This window comes from Paralichthys olivaceus, chromosome 11, assembly GCF_024713975.1.
Source record: "Paralichthys olivaceus isolate ysfri-2021 chromosome 11, ASM2471397v2, whole genome shotgun sequence".
Taxonomy (NCBI): Eukaryota; Metazoa; Chordata; class Actinopteri; order Pleuronectiformes; family Paralichthyidae; genus Paralichthys; species Paralichthys olivaceus.
In genome coordinates, this window is record NC_091103.1 from 18,051,476 (window position 1) to 18,070,501 (window position 19,026).

General features: G+C 41.4%; 4 protein-coding genes across 5 annotated transcripts; all 4 read left to right on the forward strand.

The window, feature by feature from the left end:
• The first annotated feature begins 651 nt into the window (after window positions 1-651).
• LOC109630110 (extracellular calcium-sensing receptor-like) lies at window positions 652-4,026 on the forward strand. Its single transcript, XM_020088122.2, has 6 exons — window positions 652-879; window positions 961-1,246; window positions 1,435-2,259; window positions 2,340-2,570; window positions 2,726-2,849; window positions 2,982-4,026. The coding sequence occupies exons 1-6, from the start codon at window positions 671-673 to the stop codon at window positions 3,893-3,895; spliced, it is 2,589 nt and encodes an 862-aa protein (XP_019943681.2). The 5' UTR covers window positions 652-670; the 3' UTR covers window positions 3,896-4,026.
• A 1,217-nt stretch (window positions 4,027-5,243) lies between these two features.
• Window positions 5,244-9,926, forward strand: LOC109630108 (extracellular calcium-sensing receptor-like). The gene is made up of 6 exons (XM_020088120.2): window positions 5,244-5,491; window positions 5,762-6,059; window positions 6,139-6,924; window positions 7,044-7,271; window positions 7,365-7,488; window positions 8,316-9,926. The coding sequence occupies exons 1-6, from the start codon at window positions 5,259-5,261 to the stop codon at window positions 9,221-9,223; spliced, it is 2,577 nt and encodes an 858-aa protein (XP_019943679.2). The 5' UTR covers window positions 5,244-5,258; the 3' UTR covers window positions 9,224-9,926.
• Window positions 9,927-11,170: 1,244 nt separating this feature from the next.
• LOC138412033 (extracellular calcium-sensing receptor-like) lies at window positions 11,171-15,585 on the forward strand. The gene is made up of 6 exons (XM_069534483.1): window positions 11,171-11,426; window positions 11,740-12,037; window positions 12,172-12,957; window positions 13,077-13,304; window positions 13,398-13,521; window positions 14,161-15,585. The coding sequence occupies exons 1-6, from the start codon at window positions 11,194-11,196 to the stop codon at window positions 15,066-15,068; spliced, it is 2,577 nt and encodes an 858-aa protein (XP_069390584.1). The 5' UTR covers window positions 11,171-11,193; the 3' UTR covers window positions 15,069-15,585.
• A 493-nt stretch (window positions 15,586-16,078) lies between these two features.
• LOC109630109 (extracellular calcium-sensing receptor-like) lies at window positions 16,079-18,918 on the forward strand. Of its 2 annotated transcripts, none has more exons than XM_069534482.1 (5): window positions 16,079-16,348; window positions 16,525-17,337; window positions 17,417-17,644; window positions 17,764-17,890; window positions 17,999-18,918. In XM_069534482.1, exons 1-5 carry the CDS (start codon window positions 16,094-16,096, stop codon window positions 18,916-18,918), a joined length of 2,343 nt encoding a protein of 780 aa, XP_069390583.1. In that variant the 5' UTR covers window positions 16,079-16,093. The 2 variants fall into 2 exon arrangements, with proteins under 2 accessions (XP_069390583.1, XP_019943680.2); XM_020088121.2 differs by having other exon boundaries at window positions 17,767-17,890.
• Window positions 18,919-19,026: the final 108 nt, after the last annotated feature.

Consider the following 19,026-nt stretch of genomic DNA (forward strand, 5'->3'; position numbering starts at 1 on the left):
CATGAAGATCCAATGGTGGTTTTCAAAATTATTAAATGCAACAGTTTCAATGAATTGCCATCATCATTTAATACCTGAAAAGGTAACAAAAAACAAAAAACACTGCACTAGATTTATAAAACAGTACATTAGTAAGGGAAATACAAATGCATGATTTAAAACATCACCATATGTCTGATGAGGATGTGGTTTATTTTCCTCAGAATGCATTACCTGTGGCACATTTGATGTTGAAAAATAAAGTTTCGCTGCTGTCAAAACCTTTAGCTTCCTTTATGATCGTTTTGCTTATTTTAAAGAGAACATTTTCTTCTGCATAAATTAGTCAAGTCACCCTAAACAAGTTTCCTTGTAGTTAATGATTAGGCTTGAATGATAAAATAAAAAATGCAATACATAACAACAGCTCAGATATCCCCATGGACATGTGCAGATTTGTGAAATCCTTATTGTAAGGAGTTGGTTATGTATATGTATATAATAAATATAATTTAATATAAACATCTAATCGGTCAACATATCTGTAAGTCACACCACAGTACTGTCATGGGGGAGGAACATTCACACATGCTGCATGTTGCAAGTCCCTGAGGCTTTGAGAAACCTTATAAAATACTCAGAGTCGGTTGTTTGATCTGGGGGACTTGGGTGGTAAATACTGTGGTGAAGAATGATGCTGCTGATGGCAGATCTGCTGCTTGTTTCCCTTCTGGCTGTCAGAGGAGGGAACCCTGTGTGTCAAACATACGGGACAAAAGAACTGTCTCAGTTTTCTAAGGAGGGGGACATCAACATCGGAGGCATTTTCTCCTTCCATCAGAACCCAGTCAGTGTCAGTCCAGCGCTACAAGTCAACTCAGGAATAATCCAGTGTGAAGGGTAAGGTTGCGAGAAAATGTGCTGTGCTTTAATGTCTATTTCACAGTTCTTCATTTTAACAAATTGTACATTTTTTCTCAGACTGGACCCAGGTGAGCTCCAGTATGCCTACACTATGATGTTTGCCATAGAGGAGATCAACAACAGCTCAGAGCTGCTGCCAGGCATGACGCTCGGCTACAGAATCTTTGACTCCTGCCCCAGTATCCCTCTGTCCATCAAAGCGTCACTGAACCTGATGAATAGGTATGAGAGTGGGGAAGGCAGCTGTAACAAACTCTCCAATGTGCATGCTGTCATAGGGGAAACCACATCCACCTCCACAATAGGTATCGCACGCACCATGGGACCCTTCCATATACCTGTGGTGAGTGTTGGGGGGTGCACGCCTTCTACACACATTAACTGTCAATGAATATCTGTTGTTAAATTAGAAGTCATTTTAAATTTGAAAATGCTTTATTACATGTGTTATTCCTATCAGGTATTCATGCACTAATGATTTGCAGACATGTGTCGACAACTTGCAATTTCTCTCTGTTACTTGTGTTTCAGATCAGTCATTCAGCCACTTGTGCATGTCTTAGTAACAGGAGAGATTATCCTTCCTTCTTCAGAACCATACCCAGTGACATTTATCAGAGCAAAGCATTGGCAAAGCTTGTGAAACACTTTGGCTGGACCTGGGTTGGAGCTATAAGAACCAACAGTGACTATGGAAATGGTGGCATGGCCACTTTCCTGGAAGCAGCTGAAAAGGAAGGTGTGTGTGTTGAGTATTCTGTGGCTATTTATAGGACCGACCCAAGAAAGTGGTTCTTGGAGGTGGTTGACATTATCAAGAAATCCACCTCTAAGGTAATAGTGGCATTTGCAGATGGCACAGACCTTGACATCCTTATCAAAGAGCTTCATGCTCAGAATGTGACAGGCCTGCAGTGGGTGGGCAGCGAGGGCTGGATCACTTATCGCTACATTGCCTCTCCAGTGAACTACGCTGTGGTTCAGGGGGCTGTGGGCTTTGCGGCTCTCAACGCTCACATCCCTGGACTGCAGGAGTTCCTGTCGAACAGCAGGCCCTCCACCACACCAGGCGACTGGGGACTGGTGGAGTTGTGGGAGATGGTGTTCAGCTGCACCTTGACTCCCCAAGCAGAGGCTAACAGTCAGGGTTCAGTGGCAGCCTGCACAGGCAAGGAGTCCCTGCGGGACAGAAACACACGCTTCACAGATGTTTCAGATGCCAGTCTGATGAACAATGTTTACAAGGCCACATATGCTGTCGGTCATGCACTGCACATGCTGTTTACATGCAAAGATGGACAGGGGCCATTTGGGAATAACACTTGTGCTGACAGGGAAAATATTCAACCCTGGCAGGTAAACATATCAAACACTATTCCACCCTTAAAACCACTGTGTATATCATGTAGTTAAATAACATCACTTTGTCTCTGCAGGTGTTGCATTATCTAACCCAGGTCAATTTCACCACTAAGATTGGTGAAAATGTCTTCTTTGATGAGCGGGGAGACCCCGTGGCACGTTATGCGCTGGTAAACTGGCAGATGGATGAAACAGGGTACATACTCTTTGAGACCATCGGCTACTACGACGCCTCCCGACCTGAGGGTCAACAGTTTGAGATGAAAAGAGACGTGAAAGCCATCTGGGCAGGCGAGAACCTTGAGGTAGACAGCCTTCATAATGAATTTATATAATGCCATTTTGAATTTAGATGTTTGCAGTTAGTAGTTATTAGAAGCAATTTATTGTTGCTTGGAATCATTACCATAATAACATGATGAAGTTTAATAGTTGTTTTAATGCCATCACTCTGATGCAGGTGCCAAGGTCCATTTGCAGTGAGAGCTGTGTGCAGGGGACCCGGCGAGCTTTTGTCAAGGGCAAACCCATCTGCTGTTTTGATTGCATCATCTGTGCTGACGGGGAGTTCAGCAACAGCACAAGTGAGACAGCAGGATTTGTAGCCTTTACTCTAGCGCTCGCTGTGTTTCTGTTGGGCAAAATCACTGCCGGCACTTTGCTGGTCTACCTGAAGATGTGCGTGCTGTACAGCCTAAACGTATTTATGCTTTCAGATGCAGTGAAATGTGACAAATGTCCGCCCGAGTACAAGTCCAACGCAGAGAGGAACAGCTGTGACTTGAAAGCTATTGAGTTCCTCACATTCAGGGAACTGATGGGTATACTGCTGGTCACCTTCTCTGTCTTTGGTGCCTGCCTGGCGATGACTATAGCCCTGATATTTTTCTACTTCAGACAAACTCCCATTGTCCGGGCCAACAACTCCGAGCTGAGCTTCCTGCTGCTCTTCTCCCTGACTCTGTGCTTCCTGTGCTCCCTGACCTTCATCGGACGGCCGTCTGAGTGGTCCTGCATGCTGAGACACACTGCGTTCGGCATCACCTTCGTCCTCTGCATCTCTTGTGTCCTTGGGAAAACTATAGTGGTGTTAATGGCCTTTAAAGCAACTCTTCCAGGCAGAAATGTGATGAAATGGTTCGGTCCTGCACAGCAGAGAATCAGTGTTCTGGCGTTCACTCTCATACAGGTTTTAATTTGCATTCTTTGGCTGACAATCAATCCTCCTTTTCCATTCAAAAACATGAACCACTATAAGGAGAAGATCATACTTGAGTGTGCGCTGGGATCAGCTGTCGGCTTCTGGGCTGTGTTAGGATACATCGGACTCTTAGCCATGTTGTGTTTTGTTCTTGCTTTTTTGGCTCGAAAACTTCCTGATAATTTCAACGAGGCTAAATTTATCACTTTCAGCATGTTGATATTCTGTGCAGTCTGGATCACATTTATTCCAGCATATGTCAGCTCTCCTGGGAAGTTCACTGTGGCTGTGGAGATATTTGCCATCCTGGCTTCAAGTTATGGAATGCTGTTTTGTATTTTCTTACCAAAGTGCTATATCATTTTATTAAAACCTGAGAAAAACACAAAGAAACATTTAATGGGTAAAGTGACCTTGAGATCTCTTTAAATATCTGTTATAACAACGATCTATTTATCATCATTTTTTAACTAAAATAAATATATATATAAACACAAACAAGACCTAGAAAGGCACTGAATTTTTTTCCTGTGAGTGTCTTGGATATATATGTTTTTCTTTGCACCTCCTATTTATTTATGGATACCTATAATTATGCATATGTTATTGAAATTTAAATAAAACTCAAATGTTACACAAAATATGCGCTCTTTTTGTGTTGCTTTCAACTGCTATGAAAATGTGTATTTCCTAACCCCTTGTATGTGAGTTTTTTTTAAATCATATAAAAACATCAAGATGTACATGTTACAGACACGTGATTAGTTCAGAATGTGTCAGTCCCTGTATTTGATTTATGATTTAAAGTATCAAAAAGCACAAAGCCCTAATGAATATTAGCACAAAGCTAAAATACTTTGACCCACTGTATCTAAGATGAATATATGACATGATATTTCGGCCCCAAAGAAAGAATCAATGAGTTCTCGTTGGTTCATGCACACCAAATAGTTTCTGCTTGAGTCAAGCCAGTTCTGCCTCCATGTACATCTGCTAATGTAGGAACTATTATACATGCAGTGTGAGTCAAATTAGAAATATGGTCTGGGTAGACTCTGAGGAGAGAAATAGAAACTTCCGACTAGGTGACGAAAATAAAAATAAAAAGGGTTCAGTTCAGGCACAGAAGTATTTAGAAGAGCCATCAGACAACATTAGAAATACAAAGTTAGCAACCAGCTGGTGAGCACAGGAGAGTAATTGTAGATAAGGAGCCAACCAGGAGATGATGGAGTCCAAAACCGAGATTAAAAAGAAACTGAATATTGGACATGTCTGCTTGTTGTGTAAATAAACTCACACGTGTGACTGCTAACATGAAAAACAACTATGATGTTGTTTAAAGTGTGTTACACTGCCCCAAGTTGCCAAATGTTTCAGCTGATGGAGACTGAATATTTGTACTGAAGCAGTTTTTATACAGTTGTAAGAAGGAGCCTCTCTTAAGTCACCTTTATATATACAGCAACCTTTATCATTCTCTTTAAGGCAAATATAAATAAAATTATCTGTCATGTAAAAATACAATAAATATTTAAGAATGGCGTAAAAACTGTTTAAATGTTCTTATCTGAAACACACACACATACAAATATATTTAGTCTTTAGCCCTAAGCTCTCCTCATCTTTTTGCACCTCCCTCCTCCTGCCCCCCCTCGCAGGTCCAGAGTGATGAATCATCGGCTTTATAATTTTATATGCTGCTCATAAATGAATAAATACCAGTGCAAAGCGTCTGGTTCACACTGTGGCACATGTGATGCCACCAACTGTTTTATTTCTCTAAGACAGAATGACGTCCATTCAGAGATGGTCAGAAAAAGGATTGGCACTTTTAGAGCTGCTGTTGGTGGTGTCTTTCTCTCAGGCTGAAGAGCCGCTGTGCAGGCAGAGGGGGGATCCTGAGAACCCCCCACTGTTTCAGGATGGGGACATAATGCTGGGGGGAATCTTCTCTTTCCACAGCAGCTGGAAAGACAGACAGGAAACCTACAGGCACAAACCACTGCCACTGGAGTGCACCAGGTAAATTAAACTGTAGAAATCTATTATATTGAAAATATCTACTGGATGAACTGGATAACGAAAGAATTTAGTTAAGAAAAATTTAAATGATGTTGTGTGCATTGATACCATCAGAGACTTGCTGGCTGGCTACACGAAAATACAATTGCTGGATCAACTTGAAAAAATGCTTTGATTAGTAAAAAAAATTAATTGGGTTTGTTCAACTTATAGCTAGCAAGTTATATTCACACAATTCCGTGTTACTATACTTATACCTTTTGCATTTAGTTTGAATTTCAGAGGGTTCCAGTATGCCCATGCTACGCTTTTTGCCATCGAGGAGATTAATAACACCACAGATTTACTGCCTGGCATCTCTCTGGGCTATAAAATGTATGATTCCTGTGGCTCCGTCGCCAGGAGTGTGAGGGTTGCACTGGCCTTGGCTAACGGTAACGATGTTATATCTGCCTCCTCCGAAACGCCATGTACCAAACCTGCACAGGTGCAGGCCATCATGGGAGAAACCTCCTCCTCTCCTTGCATGGCTATAGCTACTGTCATCGGGCCATTTCATATCCCACTGGTGGGTACGTTTCGTAAATGTATAATACTTCTTCTTCTACATCTTTATCTTTGGAGGTCATATTCTTTTTTTCTTTTAGATCAGCCACTTTGCCACCTGCGCTTGTCTCAGTGACAAAACCAAGTACCCGTCCTTCCTCAGAACAATACCCAGTGACTACCACCAGAGCAGAGCCCTGGCCCAGCTGGTCAAACACTTTGGTTGGAGTTGGGTTGGAGCCATTAGAACCAATGATGATTATGGAAATAACGGCATGGCTACATTCACAGAAACTGCCCGACAGCTGGGCATCTGTCTGGAGTACTCTGTGTCTTTCTTCAGAACAGACCCGCCCGACAAAATACTAAAGATAATTAACCTCATCAAAGTTTCCACCTCTAAAGTGATCGTCGCTTTCCTCTCTGCCTTGGATATGGATGTGCTGATACATGAGCTGTCCTACCACAACCTGACTGGGTACCAGTGGGTGGGCAGCGAGGGCTGGATCTTTGATTCCCAAACTGCAGAAATGAATAGGCATCACATCCTGGATGGTGCCATAGGCCTGTCCATCCCAAAAGCACATGTCAGGGGCATGAGAGAGTTCATACTGAGTATGAAGCCGCTCCATTCGTCCAGTAATGAAATGTTTACAGAGTTCTGGGAGGCTTTATTCAGCTGTAAGTTCAAACAGTCGAGAGGGAACCAGAGAGAATGTACTGGACATGAAGATCTGACCCATGTGCACAACAGCTTCACTGACATGTCACTCATGCCGATATTTAACAATGCCTACAAAGGAGTTTATGCCGTGGCTCATGCTCTTCATAGCATTCTTGGCTGTAATGAAACATGTAACAACAAAGTGCAGCTTAATCCATTCACTGTGAGTTCTTACACAAGAGATAAGGCTTCCAATGTTTTTTATAAGCAGCCTCTCTGTGCTGCTGTTGAGCCAACAGACAGCAGATGTTCATGAACTAAAACATGATCTGTCTTCTATAGATTTTACAGCGCATTAGAAGAATTCAGTTCAAAACAAAGGAAGGAGAGGAAGTTTACTTTAATGAGGATGGCGACCCAGCAGCAAAGTATGAAATCATAAACTGGCAACGAGCAGAAAATGGCTTTGTGGAGTTTGTCACAGTTGGTCTTTATGATGCATCTTTACCTGCAGACAAACAGCTGAATCTGCAAAATACATCTATAATCTGGACACAGAACTCAAAACAGGTCAGTATATACCTGCAGTATAGTTGTGTAATTGCATTAAAATGAATACAAGTGAACGCACATGTATTTCCTCAAGTCATTTTCTTCATGCAGGTGCCTGTGTCAGTTTGCAGTGAGAAATGTCCCCCAGGAACCAGGAAGGTTCTCCAGAAAGGAAAACCTGTCTGCTGCTTTGACTGTATAAGATGTGCAGAGGGAGAAATAAGCAACGTTTCAGGTCCAGTGATATTCAATGCATGTTTGTTCAATTTTTTCACTCTGCTCCACAAAACAAAGTTGTCACCATCACATACTAATCTTAAAAATTGGCATATTTATGTTTTCTAATCTTCAAATCAGGGAAGGTTTCCTGGGGAATCAACTGTGGAGTATTTTATTTTCAAATCATGTGAATTTAACATATAAAACAAAACAAAGTGTCAGAAATCACCTCAGAACTTCAGGTCAACTTTGAACAGAAATGAAATGAGGACAAAGACATTTTGTCTTTTTATTCAAAAACACAAAATACATCTGTAAATATCCCACTCATGATGTAATGAAAAGACAGTAGCTATAAGTGGCTAATGTCAGGGACATTACACATAATCACATCAAAATGAAAACTGAACCACTCACTTCTTTACCTTTGCGGATTTATTCTGTTTATATCTACACTCTCGTACAGTTGAAAGCTTAAAACCAAAGTAAGCTGGCAGAGTGGTGTAGTTTATTCATAACCTGACATTAGCTGTTTACTTCTGGCCATTGTGTTTAGTTTTAATCAAAAATCAAAACAGGGTCATATTTTAAGTTGTTTGGAAGTCTTGGTAAAATCCCTTTAACTTTTTGAGGGAGATGCTAACTTCCTGGTTGGCCAACAAATGCATCATCCCTGCAACACTTAATGCACTGGATCACTAATGATCATATACCACAGGAGCTGTCAGTTATCCATTTATTATCAGTAATAATGTAGTGTATGTCTTTGTGTAAATGCATTAAGAGAACAGTAAAATGAAACTCATCCTCTCTGCAAGTCACACCTGCTTTAATACTTTTTAGATTCCGTCTCCTGTGTGCGATGCCATCCTGAATTCTGGTCAAATGAGAGAAGAGACGCCTGCGTGAAGAAGGAGGCAGAGTTTCTTTCGTTTGAAGAAATTATGGGAGCGCTGCTCACCGCGGCGTCCCTGTTTGGAACATGTATGACCGTAGTTGTGGCACTCATCTTTTTCAGAAACAGGAAAACTCCCATCGTCAGGGCCAACAACTCCGAGCTGAGCTTCCTGCTGCTCTTCTCCCTGACTCTGTGCTTCCTGTGCTCCCTGAGCTTCATCGGCCGGCCCTCTCAGTGGTCGTGCATGCTACGACACACTGCATTTGGCATCACCTTCGTCCTCTGCATTTCTTGTGTCCTTGGGAAAACCATGGTGGTGTTGATGGCCTTCAGGGCGACACTTCCAGGCAGTAATGCGATGAAATGGTTTGGTCCTGCACAGCAGAGGATCAGTGTTCTGTCATTCACTCTCATACAGGTTGTTATATGCATCTTATGGTTGACACTTTCTCCTCCCTTCCCATTCAAGAACTTTAAAGAATTCAAGGACAAAATCATCCTGGAGTGTGCGCTGGGCTCAGCTTTAGGATTCTGGGCCGTACTTGGGTATATCGGGATTCTCGCCATTTTATGTTTCATTCTTGCTTTTCTGGCGCGGAAACTACCTGATAACTTTAACGAAGCCAAATTCATCACTTTCAGCATGTTGATATTCTGCGCAGTCTGGATCACTTTTATTCCAGCCTATGTCAGCTCTCCTGGGAAGTTCAGTGTTGCCGTGGAAATATTTGCTATTTTGGCCTCCAGTTTTGGACTCCTCATTTGTATTTTTATTCCAAAATGTTATATTATCTTATTGAAACCAGAGAAGAATACAAAGAAGAATATCATGGGGAAGGTGACACGGAAATAAATAGAATGGAACACAGTAAAGCACGTACCTCCAACAAGACCCAATAGTCCCCTTAAATTCAGTCCAGCTGAACCAACTCTTAGATATTAGTCTCCTAAATATGCATTCCCTTTGAAATCAATGAAAATGTCTGGCAATGTTAAGAAAGTGAAAAATGATCTTGCTCACAAACAAACAAAAGCAATAATCTAAAGTGTGGTGGCAAAAGTGTTTTAATGGAATTAAAGTGTTTAGGTAATAACTATCAAATAAACACCTGTATTCATTTTACTCAAGACTTTTATTGTACCTGGCCTCGCTATTCCTGATCAATAAAGACGCTCCCTTGGTGAAGGCCAACAACTCTGAGCTGAGCTTCCTCCTGCGGATCACATTTATTCCAGCTTACGTCAGCTCTCCTGGGAAGTTCACTGTGGCTGTGGAGATATTTGTTATTTTAGCCTCAAGTTATGGGACTCTCTTCTGTATATTTGCACCAAAATGCTTTATTATTGTTCTCAAACCTGAGCTGAACACAAAGAAACATCTGATGGGAAAAACATGATCATGAAAAATATGTTTCAGTTATTTTATGTTGTTCTCTTTTTAATTTCATAACCTGGGGCTTAGTCAAAATTTTAGCAAGACAAATACTCCTATTTATTGAAACATAAATGTTACTTAGCTTTAATTTTTGTTTGTGTAAGAATTCAGCACTGTGAACTGGCAGTCAAAGTTTTATATATGATTTCATGATGTATTGAAGCATACCTATATGAGGACTGCAGAAAATAAAATACATTGAAACATTTAATCTTGTTTTATTTCATAAAAATAACAAATAAATAACATATATATCCATAACTACCTGTCTCTTTATTGTAATTATCACCACTACAGTTTGCCCAGGAGTCCTTACTTTTACACAACTGCACAAATTTTACAACATCGTATGACTTCTACATGTTTAGCTCTTGACTGATGATCTACATGCTGTGAAGCTTTTAAATACACTGCTCCAAAACTAACTAACTTTGGGTCAACTACTGTTGAAGCTGCTAAATTAATCTTGAAAGGTTTAGTGTTTAAGATTTATGTGAAAGGGATCTATTGGCAGAAATTTAATGTAGAATAATCCTCATAATGTTTTCACTAGTTCGTTTCATCTAAACTGTATCAATTGTAGTTTTCTTCACCCCAGAAAAGACCCTTTATATTTATATACTTTATTTTAACATCGAGGGGACCCTCTCTACGGAGGCCGCCATGTTTTTTTACATTACTCCAGACTGGACAAACTAAACACCTTTTGAGTTTTTATGACAACTGAAGCTACCACAGGTTCTTTTTCATGTTTGGAAGGAGAGGGTGAGGTGAGGGGTGTTCAGCTGCAACATGCACTTTGAACATTAGACATCAGAAAATTCTACAGTCCAAAACCGAGATTAAAAAGAAACTGAATATTGGACATGTCTGCTTGTTGTGTAAATAAACTCACACGTGTGACTGCTGACATGAAAAACAACTATCATGATGTTGTTTAAAGTGTGTTACACTGCCCCAAGTTGCCAAACGTTTCAGCTGATGGAGACTGAATATTTGTACTGAAGCAGTTTTTATACAGTTGTAAGAAGGAGCCTCTCTAAAGTCACCTTTATATACAGCAACCTTTATCATTCTCTTTAAGGCAAATATAAATAAAATTATCTGTCATGTAAAAATACAATAAATATTTAAGAATGGCGTAAAAACTGTTTAAATGTTCTTATCTGAAACACACACACATACAAAGATATTTAGTCTTTAGCCCTAAGCTCTCCTCATCTTTTGGCACCTCCCTCCTCCTGCCCCCCCTCGCAGGTCCAGAGTGATGAATCATCGGCTTTATAATTTTATATGCTGCTCATAAATGAATAAATACCGGTGCAAAGCGTCTGGTTCACACTGTGGCACATGTGATGCCACCAACTGTTATATTTCTCTAAGACAGAATGACGTCCATTCAGAGATGGTCAGAACAAGGATTGGCACTTTTAGAGCTGCTGTTGGTGGTGTCTTTCTCTCAGGCTGAAGAGCCGCTGTGCAGGCAGAGGGGGGATCCTGAGAACCCCCCACTGTTTCAGGATGGGGACATAATGCTGGGGGGAATCTTCTCTTTCCACAGCAGCTGGAAAGACAGACAGGAAACCTACAGGCACAAACCACTTCCACTGGAGTGCACCAGGTAAATTAAACTGTAGAAATCTATTATATTGAAAATATCTACTGGATGAACTGGATAACGAAAGAAAACAGGTTAAAAAAGTTAAATGATGTTGTGTGCATTGATACCATCAGAGACTTGCTGGCTGGCTACACGAAAATACAATTGTTGGATCAACTTGAAAAAATGCTTTGATCAGTAAAAAAAAAAATTGGGTTTGTTCAACTTATAGCTAGCAAGTTATATTCACACAATTCCTAATTATTATTTGAGGAAAAAACTCTTTCAATTTTTTTCAGGGTAGTGTTACTTTACTTATACCTTTTGCATTTAGTTTGAATTTCAGAGGGTTCCAGTTTGCCCAGGCTATGCTTTTTGCCATCGAGGAGATTAATAACACCACAGATTTACTGCCTGGCATCTCTCTGGGCTATAAAATGTATGATTCCTGTGGCTCCATCGCCAGGAGTGTGAGGGTTGCACTGGCCTTGGCTAACGGTAACGATGTTATATCTGCCTCCTCCGAAACGCCATGTACCAAACCTGCACAGGTGCAGGCCATCATGGGAGAAACCTCCTCCTCTCCTTGCATGGCTATAGCTACTGTCATCGGGCCATTTCATATCCCACTGGTGGGTACGTTTCGTAAATGTATAATACTTGTGAAATTTTTTATCATTTTTCAGCTGCTTAGAGTAAATTAGGAGATAATTATTGTAAGTTTTACATCTTTATCTTTGGAGGTCATATTCTTTTTTTCTTTTAGATCAGCCACTATGCCACCTGCGCTTGTCTCAGTGACAAAACCAAGTACCCGTCCTTCCTCAGAACAATACCCAGTGACTACCACCAGAGCAGAGCCCTGGCCCAGCTGGTCAAACACTTTGGTTGGAGTTGGGTTGGAGCCATTAGAACCAATGATGATTACGGAAATAACGGCATGGCTACATTCACAGAAACTGCCCGACAGCTGGGCATCTGTCTGGAGTACTCTGTGTCTTTCTTCAGAACAGACCCGCCCGACAAGATACTAAAGATAATTAACCTCATCAAAGTTTCCACCTCTAAAGTGATTGTCGCTTTCCTCTCTCACTTGGATATGGATGTGCTGATACATGAGCTGTCCTACCACAACCTGACTGGGTACCAGTGGGTGGGCAGCGAGGGCTGGATCTTTGATTCCCAAACTGCAGAAATGAATAGGCATCACATCCTGGATGGTGCCATAGGCCTGTCCATCCCAAAAGCACATGTCAGGGGCATGAGAGAGTTCATACTGAATGTGAAGCCGCTCCATTCGTCCAGTAATGAAATGTTTACAGAGTTCTGGGAGGCTTTATTCAGCTGTAAGTTCAAACAGTCGACAGGGAACCAGAGAGAATGTACTGGACATGAAGATCTGACCCATGTGCACAACAGCTTCACTGACATGTCACTCATGCCGATATTTAACAATGTCTACAAAGGAGTTTATGCCGTGGCTCATGCTCTTCATAGCATTCTTGGCTGTAATGAAACATGTAACAACAAAGTGCAGCTTAATCCATTCACTGTGAGTTCTTACACAAGAGATAAGGCTTCCAATGTTTTTTATAAGCAGCCTCTCTGTGCTGCTGTTGAGCCAACAGACAGCAGATGTTCATGAACTAAAACATGATCTGTCTTCTATAGATTTTACAGCGCATTAGAAGAATTCAGTTCAAAACAAAGGAAGGAGAGGAAGTTTACTTTAATGAGGATGGCGACCCAGCAGCAAAGTATGAAATCATAAACTGGCAACGAGCAGAAAATGGCTTTGTGGAGTTTGTCACAGTTGGTCTTTATGATGCATCTTTACCTGCAGACAAACAGCTGAATCTGCAAAATACATCTATAATCTGGACACAGAACTCAAAACAGGTCAGTATATACCTGCAGTATAGTTGTGTAATTGCATTAAAATGAATACAAGTGAATGCACATGTATTTCCTCAAGTCATTTTCTTCATGCAGGTGCCTGTGTCAGTTTGCAGTGAGAAATGTCCCCCAGGAACCAGGAAGGTTCTCCAGAAAGGAAAACCTGTCTGCTGCTTTGACTGTATAAGATGTGCAGAGGGAGAAATAAGCAACGTTTCAGGTCTAGTGATATTCAATGCATGTTTGTTTAGTTGTTTTCACTTTGCTCCACAAAACAAAGTTGCCACCATCACATACTAATCTTAAAAATTGGCATATTTCTTTTTTCTAATCTTCAAATCAGGGAAGGTTTCCTAGGGAATCAACTGTGGAGTATTTTCTTTTCAAATCATGTTTAATTTAACATATAAAACAAAACAAAGTGTCAGAAATCACCTCAGAACTTCAGGTCAACTTTGAACAGAAATGAAATGAGGACAAAGACATTTTATCTTTTTATTCAAAAACACAAAATACATCTGTAAATATCCCACTCATGATGTAATGAAAAGACAGTTGCTATAAGTGGCTAATGTCAGGGACATTACACATAATCACATCAAAATGAAAACTGAAGCTGTTTACTTCTGGCCATTGTATTTAGTTTTAAGAGATGCTAACTTCCTGGTTGGCCAACAAATGCATCATCCCTGCAACACTTAATGCACTGGATCACTAATGATCATATACCACAGGAGCTGTCAGTTATCCATTTATTATCAGTAATAATGTAGTGTATGTCTTTGTGTAAATGCATTAAGAGAACAGTAAAATGAAACTCATCCTCTCTGCAAGTCACACCTGCTTTAATACTTTTTAGATTCCGTCTCCTGTGTGCGATGCCATCCTGAATTCTGGTCAAATGAGAGAAGAGACGCCTGCGTGAAGAAGGAGGCAGAGTTTCTTTCGTATGAAGAAATTATGGGAGCGCTGCTCACCGCGGCGTCCCTGTTTGGAACATGTATGACCGTAGTTGTGGCACTCATCTTTTTCAGAAACAGGAAAACTCCCATCGTCAGGGCCAACAACTCCGAGCTGAGCTTCCTGCTGCTCTTCTCCCTGACTCTGTGCTTCCTGTGCTCCCTGAGCTTCATCGGCCGGCCCTCTGAGTGGTCGTGCATGCTACGACACACTGCATTCGGCATCACCTTCGTCCTCTGCATCTCTTGTGTCCTTGGGAAAACCATGGTGGTGTTGATGGCCTTCAGGGCGACACTTCCAGGCAGTAATGCGATGAAATGGTTTGGTCCTGCACAGCAGAGGATCAGTGTTCTGTCATTCACTCTCATACAGGTTGTTATATGCATCTTATGGTTGACACTTTCTCCTCCCTTCCCATTCAAGAACTTTAAAGAATTCAAGGACAAAATCATCCTGGAGTGTGCGCTGGGCTCAGCTTTAGGATTCTGGGCCGTACTTGGGTATATCGGGATTCTCGCCATTTTATGTTTCATTCTTGCTTTTCTGGCGCGGAAACTACCTGATAACTTTAACGAAGCCAAATTCATCACTTTCAGCATGTTGATATTCTGCGCAGTCTGGATCACTTTTATTCCAGCCTATGTCAGCTCTCCTGGGAAGTTCAGTGTTGCCGTGGAAATATTTGCTATTTTGGCCTCCAGTTTTGGACTCCTCATTTGTATTTTTATTCCAAAATGTTATATTATCTTATTGAAACCAGAGAAGAATACAAAGAAGAATATCATGGGGAAGGTGACACGGAAATAAATAGAATGGAACACAGTAAAGCACGTACCTCCAACAAGACCCAATAGTCCCCTTAAATTCAGTCCAGCTGAACCAACTCTTAGATATTAGTCTCCTTAATTCCCTTGGAAATCATTGAAAATGTCTGGCAATGTTAAGAAAGTGAAAAAAAAAAATTCTGGATCAGCCTCCTGTATCCACACAAACATTTAATGGGTTCTTTCTTGACCCATACTGCTTATTTTCACCAAGTTTCACTTAAATCCATCTGGTAGTTTTAGTGTAGTCTTGCTCACAAACAAACAAAAGCAATAATCTAAAGTGTGGTGGCAAAAGTGTTTTCATGGAAAGTATCTAAGTAATAACTATCAAATAAACACCTGTATTAATTTTACTCAAGACTTTTATTGTACCTTGCTGTTGTATGTCATTTAATTTGCATTTGATTTGATAGTAAGTACAAATAAATGCAGAGGATACATTATTCCTTGCTGATTTCCAAAAGTTTAATTCAGTTTGCAAAGTGAAATCAAAACAATAAAATCTACATTTTCACTGACAAAAACATTCTGTGCTTTACTCATTTGGCATCGTCTCCTGAGGCTAGAGTTCAACTCCCCCTTGTTGTTGAAGGTGTATAAAGCCCTGCCCTGAGACGCAGGGCTGGTTGACCTGGCCTGCAGTGGAGCGGAGCTATGCCTTTGTTCAGGCTGCTCCTCTCGGTTCTGCTAATCGGGAATGGAGCTGCTGTGTGCCGTCTGCAAGGCTCCGCACAACCGCCTGAACTGGCCCAGGATGGCGACCTTGTTCTGGGAGGCATCTTTTCTTTTCGCACAGGGCAGGATTATGTAACTAACACATTTCAGACACTTCCAGATGTACGAAAGTGCAAAAAGTATGTATGGTTTGCCCTGTATATAATATGCCTCATGTGTCTGTATGTTTGCCACTGTATTTGAGACTGTAACACGCTGATCAATTATTTCACACTGTTTCTTTCTCACCACCTCAGCTTCAATTTCAGAGAATTCAAATTTGCTCAAGCCATGATCTTTGCTATAAATGAGATCAACAGAAATCCTGATATGTTGCCGAACGTCACACTCGGCTATAGGATCTATGGTGACTGTGGGACCATGGACATACTGAGAGCTGCACTGACACTGGTGAGTGGAGTGAATAAGGAAGTCAGTGACGACAACTGCACTCAAGAGGAGATGGTGCAGGCTATACTGGGACATTCAGGTTCAAAACCAACTATTGCATTTCAACAAGTGGTTGGAAGGTTTCATGTTCCTGTGGTAAGTGAAATAAAACAGATGAATAAAGTGTTGTGTTAGATAATGTTAATTGTGCTGCTGTAAACTTACTCTGGTCTGCAAAATTTTAACTATAATATAAATTTGAATGGTGAATCTGCCAAACCATTAAATGTATGTTGCATGTCTTCCACTCACATGTTTGTTTTTCACCACAGATCAGCCATTTTTCCACCTGTGCCTGTCTGAGCAACAGAAAACGATATCCCACCTTCTTCAGAACAATTCCCAGTGACTACTACCAGAGCAGAGCCCTGGCAAAGCTGGTCAGGCTCTTCAGTTGGACCTGGATCGGGGCTATAGCTGTGGATAACGAATATGGCCACAATGGTATAAATGCATTTATCCAAACTGCACAAGAATACGGCGTCTGCATTGAGTATTCTGAATCATTTTCATCGTCAGGTCCTCCTGAAAACCTACAGAGAATAATAAAGATCATTAGGCATGCCACCTCCAGAGTTATTGTAGCATTTATGTCTCACAGAGAAATTAAGTTGTTGGCAGCAGAGTTGTACCAGCAGAATCTCACGGGGCTTCAGTTTGTCGGCAGCGACGCTTGGATCACAGATCACTCTCTGACAGACATTGAGGGGCACAGCATCCTGGAGGGCTCCCTGGGCTTCACCGTGAGCCGAGCTCAGATCCCGGGGCTGGAGGAGCACCTGAGGCGGCTCCACCCCTCACAGTTCCCCGACAGTCAGTTTGTCAGGGATTTCTGGGAAGACGTGTTCGACTGCTCTCTGAATGAAAGTGCAAACACACAGAGAAAGTCATGCAGCGGCTCTGAGAGCCTGCAAAACGTAGAATCTCAATTCACCGATGTGTCCGAGCTGAGATTCACTAACAATGTGTACAAGTCAGTTTATGCAGCCGCTCACGCTCTCGACAACCTGATTAAATGTGAGGATGGCAAAGGACCCTTTGCCTCTGGGAGCTGTGCTGATATCAAACACATTCAGCCTTGGCAGGTGAGAAAGCTTCAGCTCTGAGTGTCAGTGTGATAACATCATGAATCTGTTTTGTAATTTTATAATTTCTAAATTCTAGGTAGTGCAGTATCTCAGCACTGTGAATTTCACCACCGGTGAGGGGGAGAGAGTATTTTTTGACAAAAATGGAGACTCACCAGCAAGATATGAACTCATTAATTTGCAAATGGCAAACAAAGGAACTATGAAGGGGGTCACAGTTGGACTTTATGATGCTTCTCTTGCAGAGAGTCATCAGTTCATAATGAACAACGTCCCTGTTGTCTGGGGACACAGGCTCACAGAGGTAAAGGAGGGTTAGATTCTTTAACTGTGTCCTGATTTACTGAAAACTGCTCCAAAAGCCTTTATATGGATTCATAAGTTAACTTTCTTCTATTGTTGATGTGAACTTTGGATGTGTAGGAGGTGCCTGTGTCAGTGTGCAGTGAGAGCTGTCACCAGGGAACTCATAAGGTCCTCCAAAAAGGACGACCAATCTGCTGCTATGATTGCATACCCTGTCCTGCAGGAGAGATCAGTAATTCAACAGGTAAATGCTGTTTACAACTGCAGACAAATGATCTGTGTATGTAGAGAAAGAGACCCTCACAAATACAACTGTTAAAACACATTTCTCTGCATTCTTTTCATTTTGCAGATTCAATACACTGTATGAAATGCCCACCAGAATATTGGTCCAATGACCAAAGAGATTCCTGCATCGCCAAAACAATAGAATTCTTGGCATATGATGAAATCCTGGGAACACTGTTGGTCGTATTTTCATTAGTGGGAGTTTTTTTAACAGTGATCACAACACTTGTCTTCTACTGCCACATAGAAACCCCGCTAGTACGAGCCAACAACTCCGAGCTGAGCTTCCTGCTGCTCTTCTCCCTGACTCTGTGCTTCCTGTGCTCCCTGACCTTCATCGGACGGCCCTCTGAGTGGTCCTGCATGCTGCGACACACTGCGTTCGGCATCACCTTCGTCCTCTGCATCTCTTGTATTCTTGGGAAAACTATAGTGGTGTTAATGGCCTTCAGGGCGACACTTCCAGGCAGAAATGTGATGAAGTGGTTTGGGCCGGCACAGCAGAGAATCAGTGTTCTGGTGTTCACTCTCATACAGGTTGTGATTTGCATTCTTTGGCTGACGATCAATCCTCCCTTTCCTTTTAAGAATCTGTATCTCTACGAGGACAGAATCATATTAGAATGTGATCTCGGTTCAGCTGTCGGCTTCTGGGCTGTGTTAGGATACATCGGACTCTTAGCCATGTTGTGTTTCATTCTCGCTTTTTTGTCTCGAAAGCTTCCTGATAATTTCAACGAGGCTAAACTGATCACCTTCAGCATGTTGATATTCTGTGCAGTCTGGATCACATTTATCCCGGCATATGTCAGCTCTCCTGGGAAGTTCACTGTGGCTGTGGAGATTTTTGCCATCCTGGCCTCCAGCTTTGGACTCCTCTTCTGCATTTTCCTGCCAAAATGTTTTATAATCATGTTTAGACCTGAGCACAACACCAAGAAACACATAATGGGAAAGACATCAAATAATGATATACATTATTGATCTATGATTTATTTATGTATTTATTGATTGGTTTTAAACGTTTTTACTTTTGCAGCAGTTATTTTCTTATTAAGTGTAATAAATATTTAATCATACTAAAATGATTTC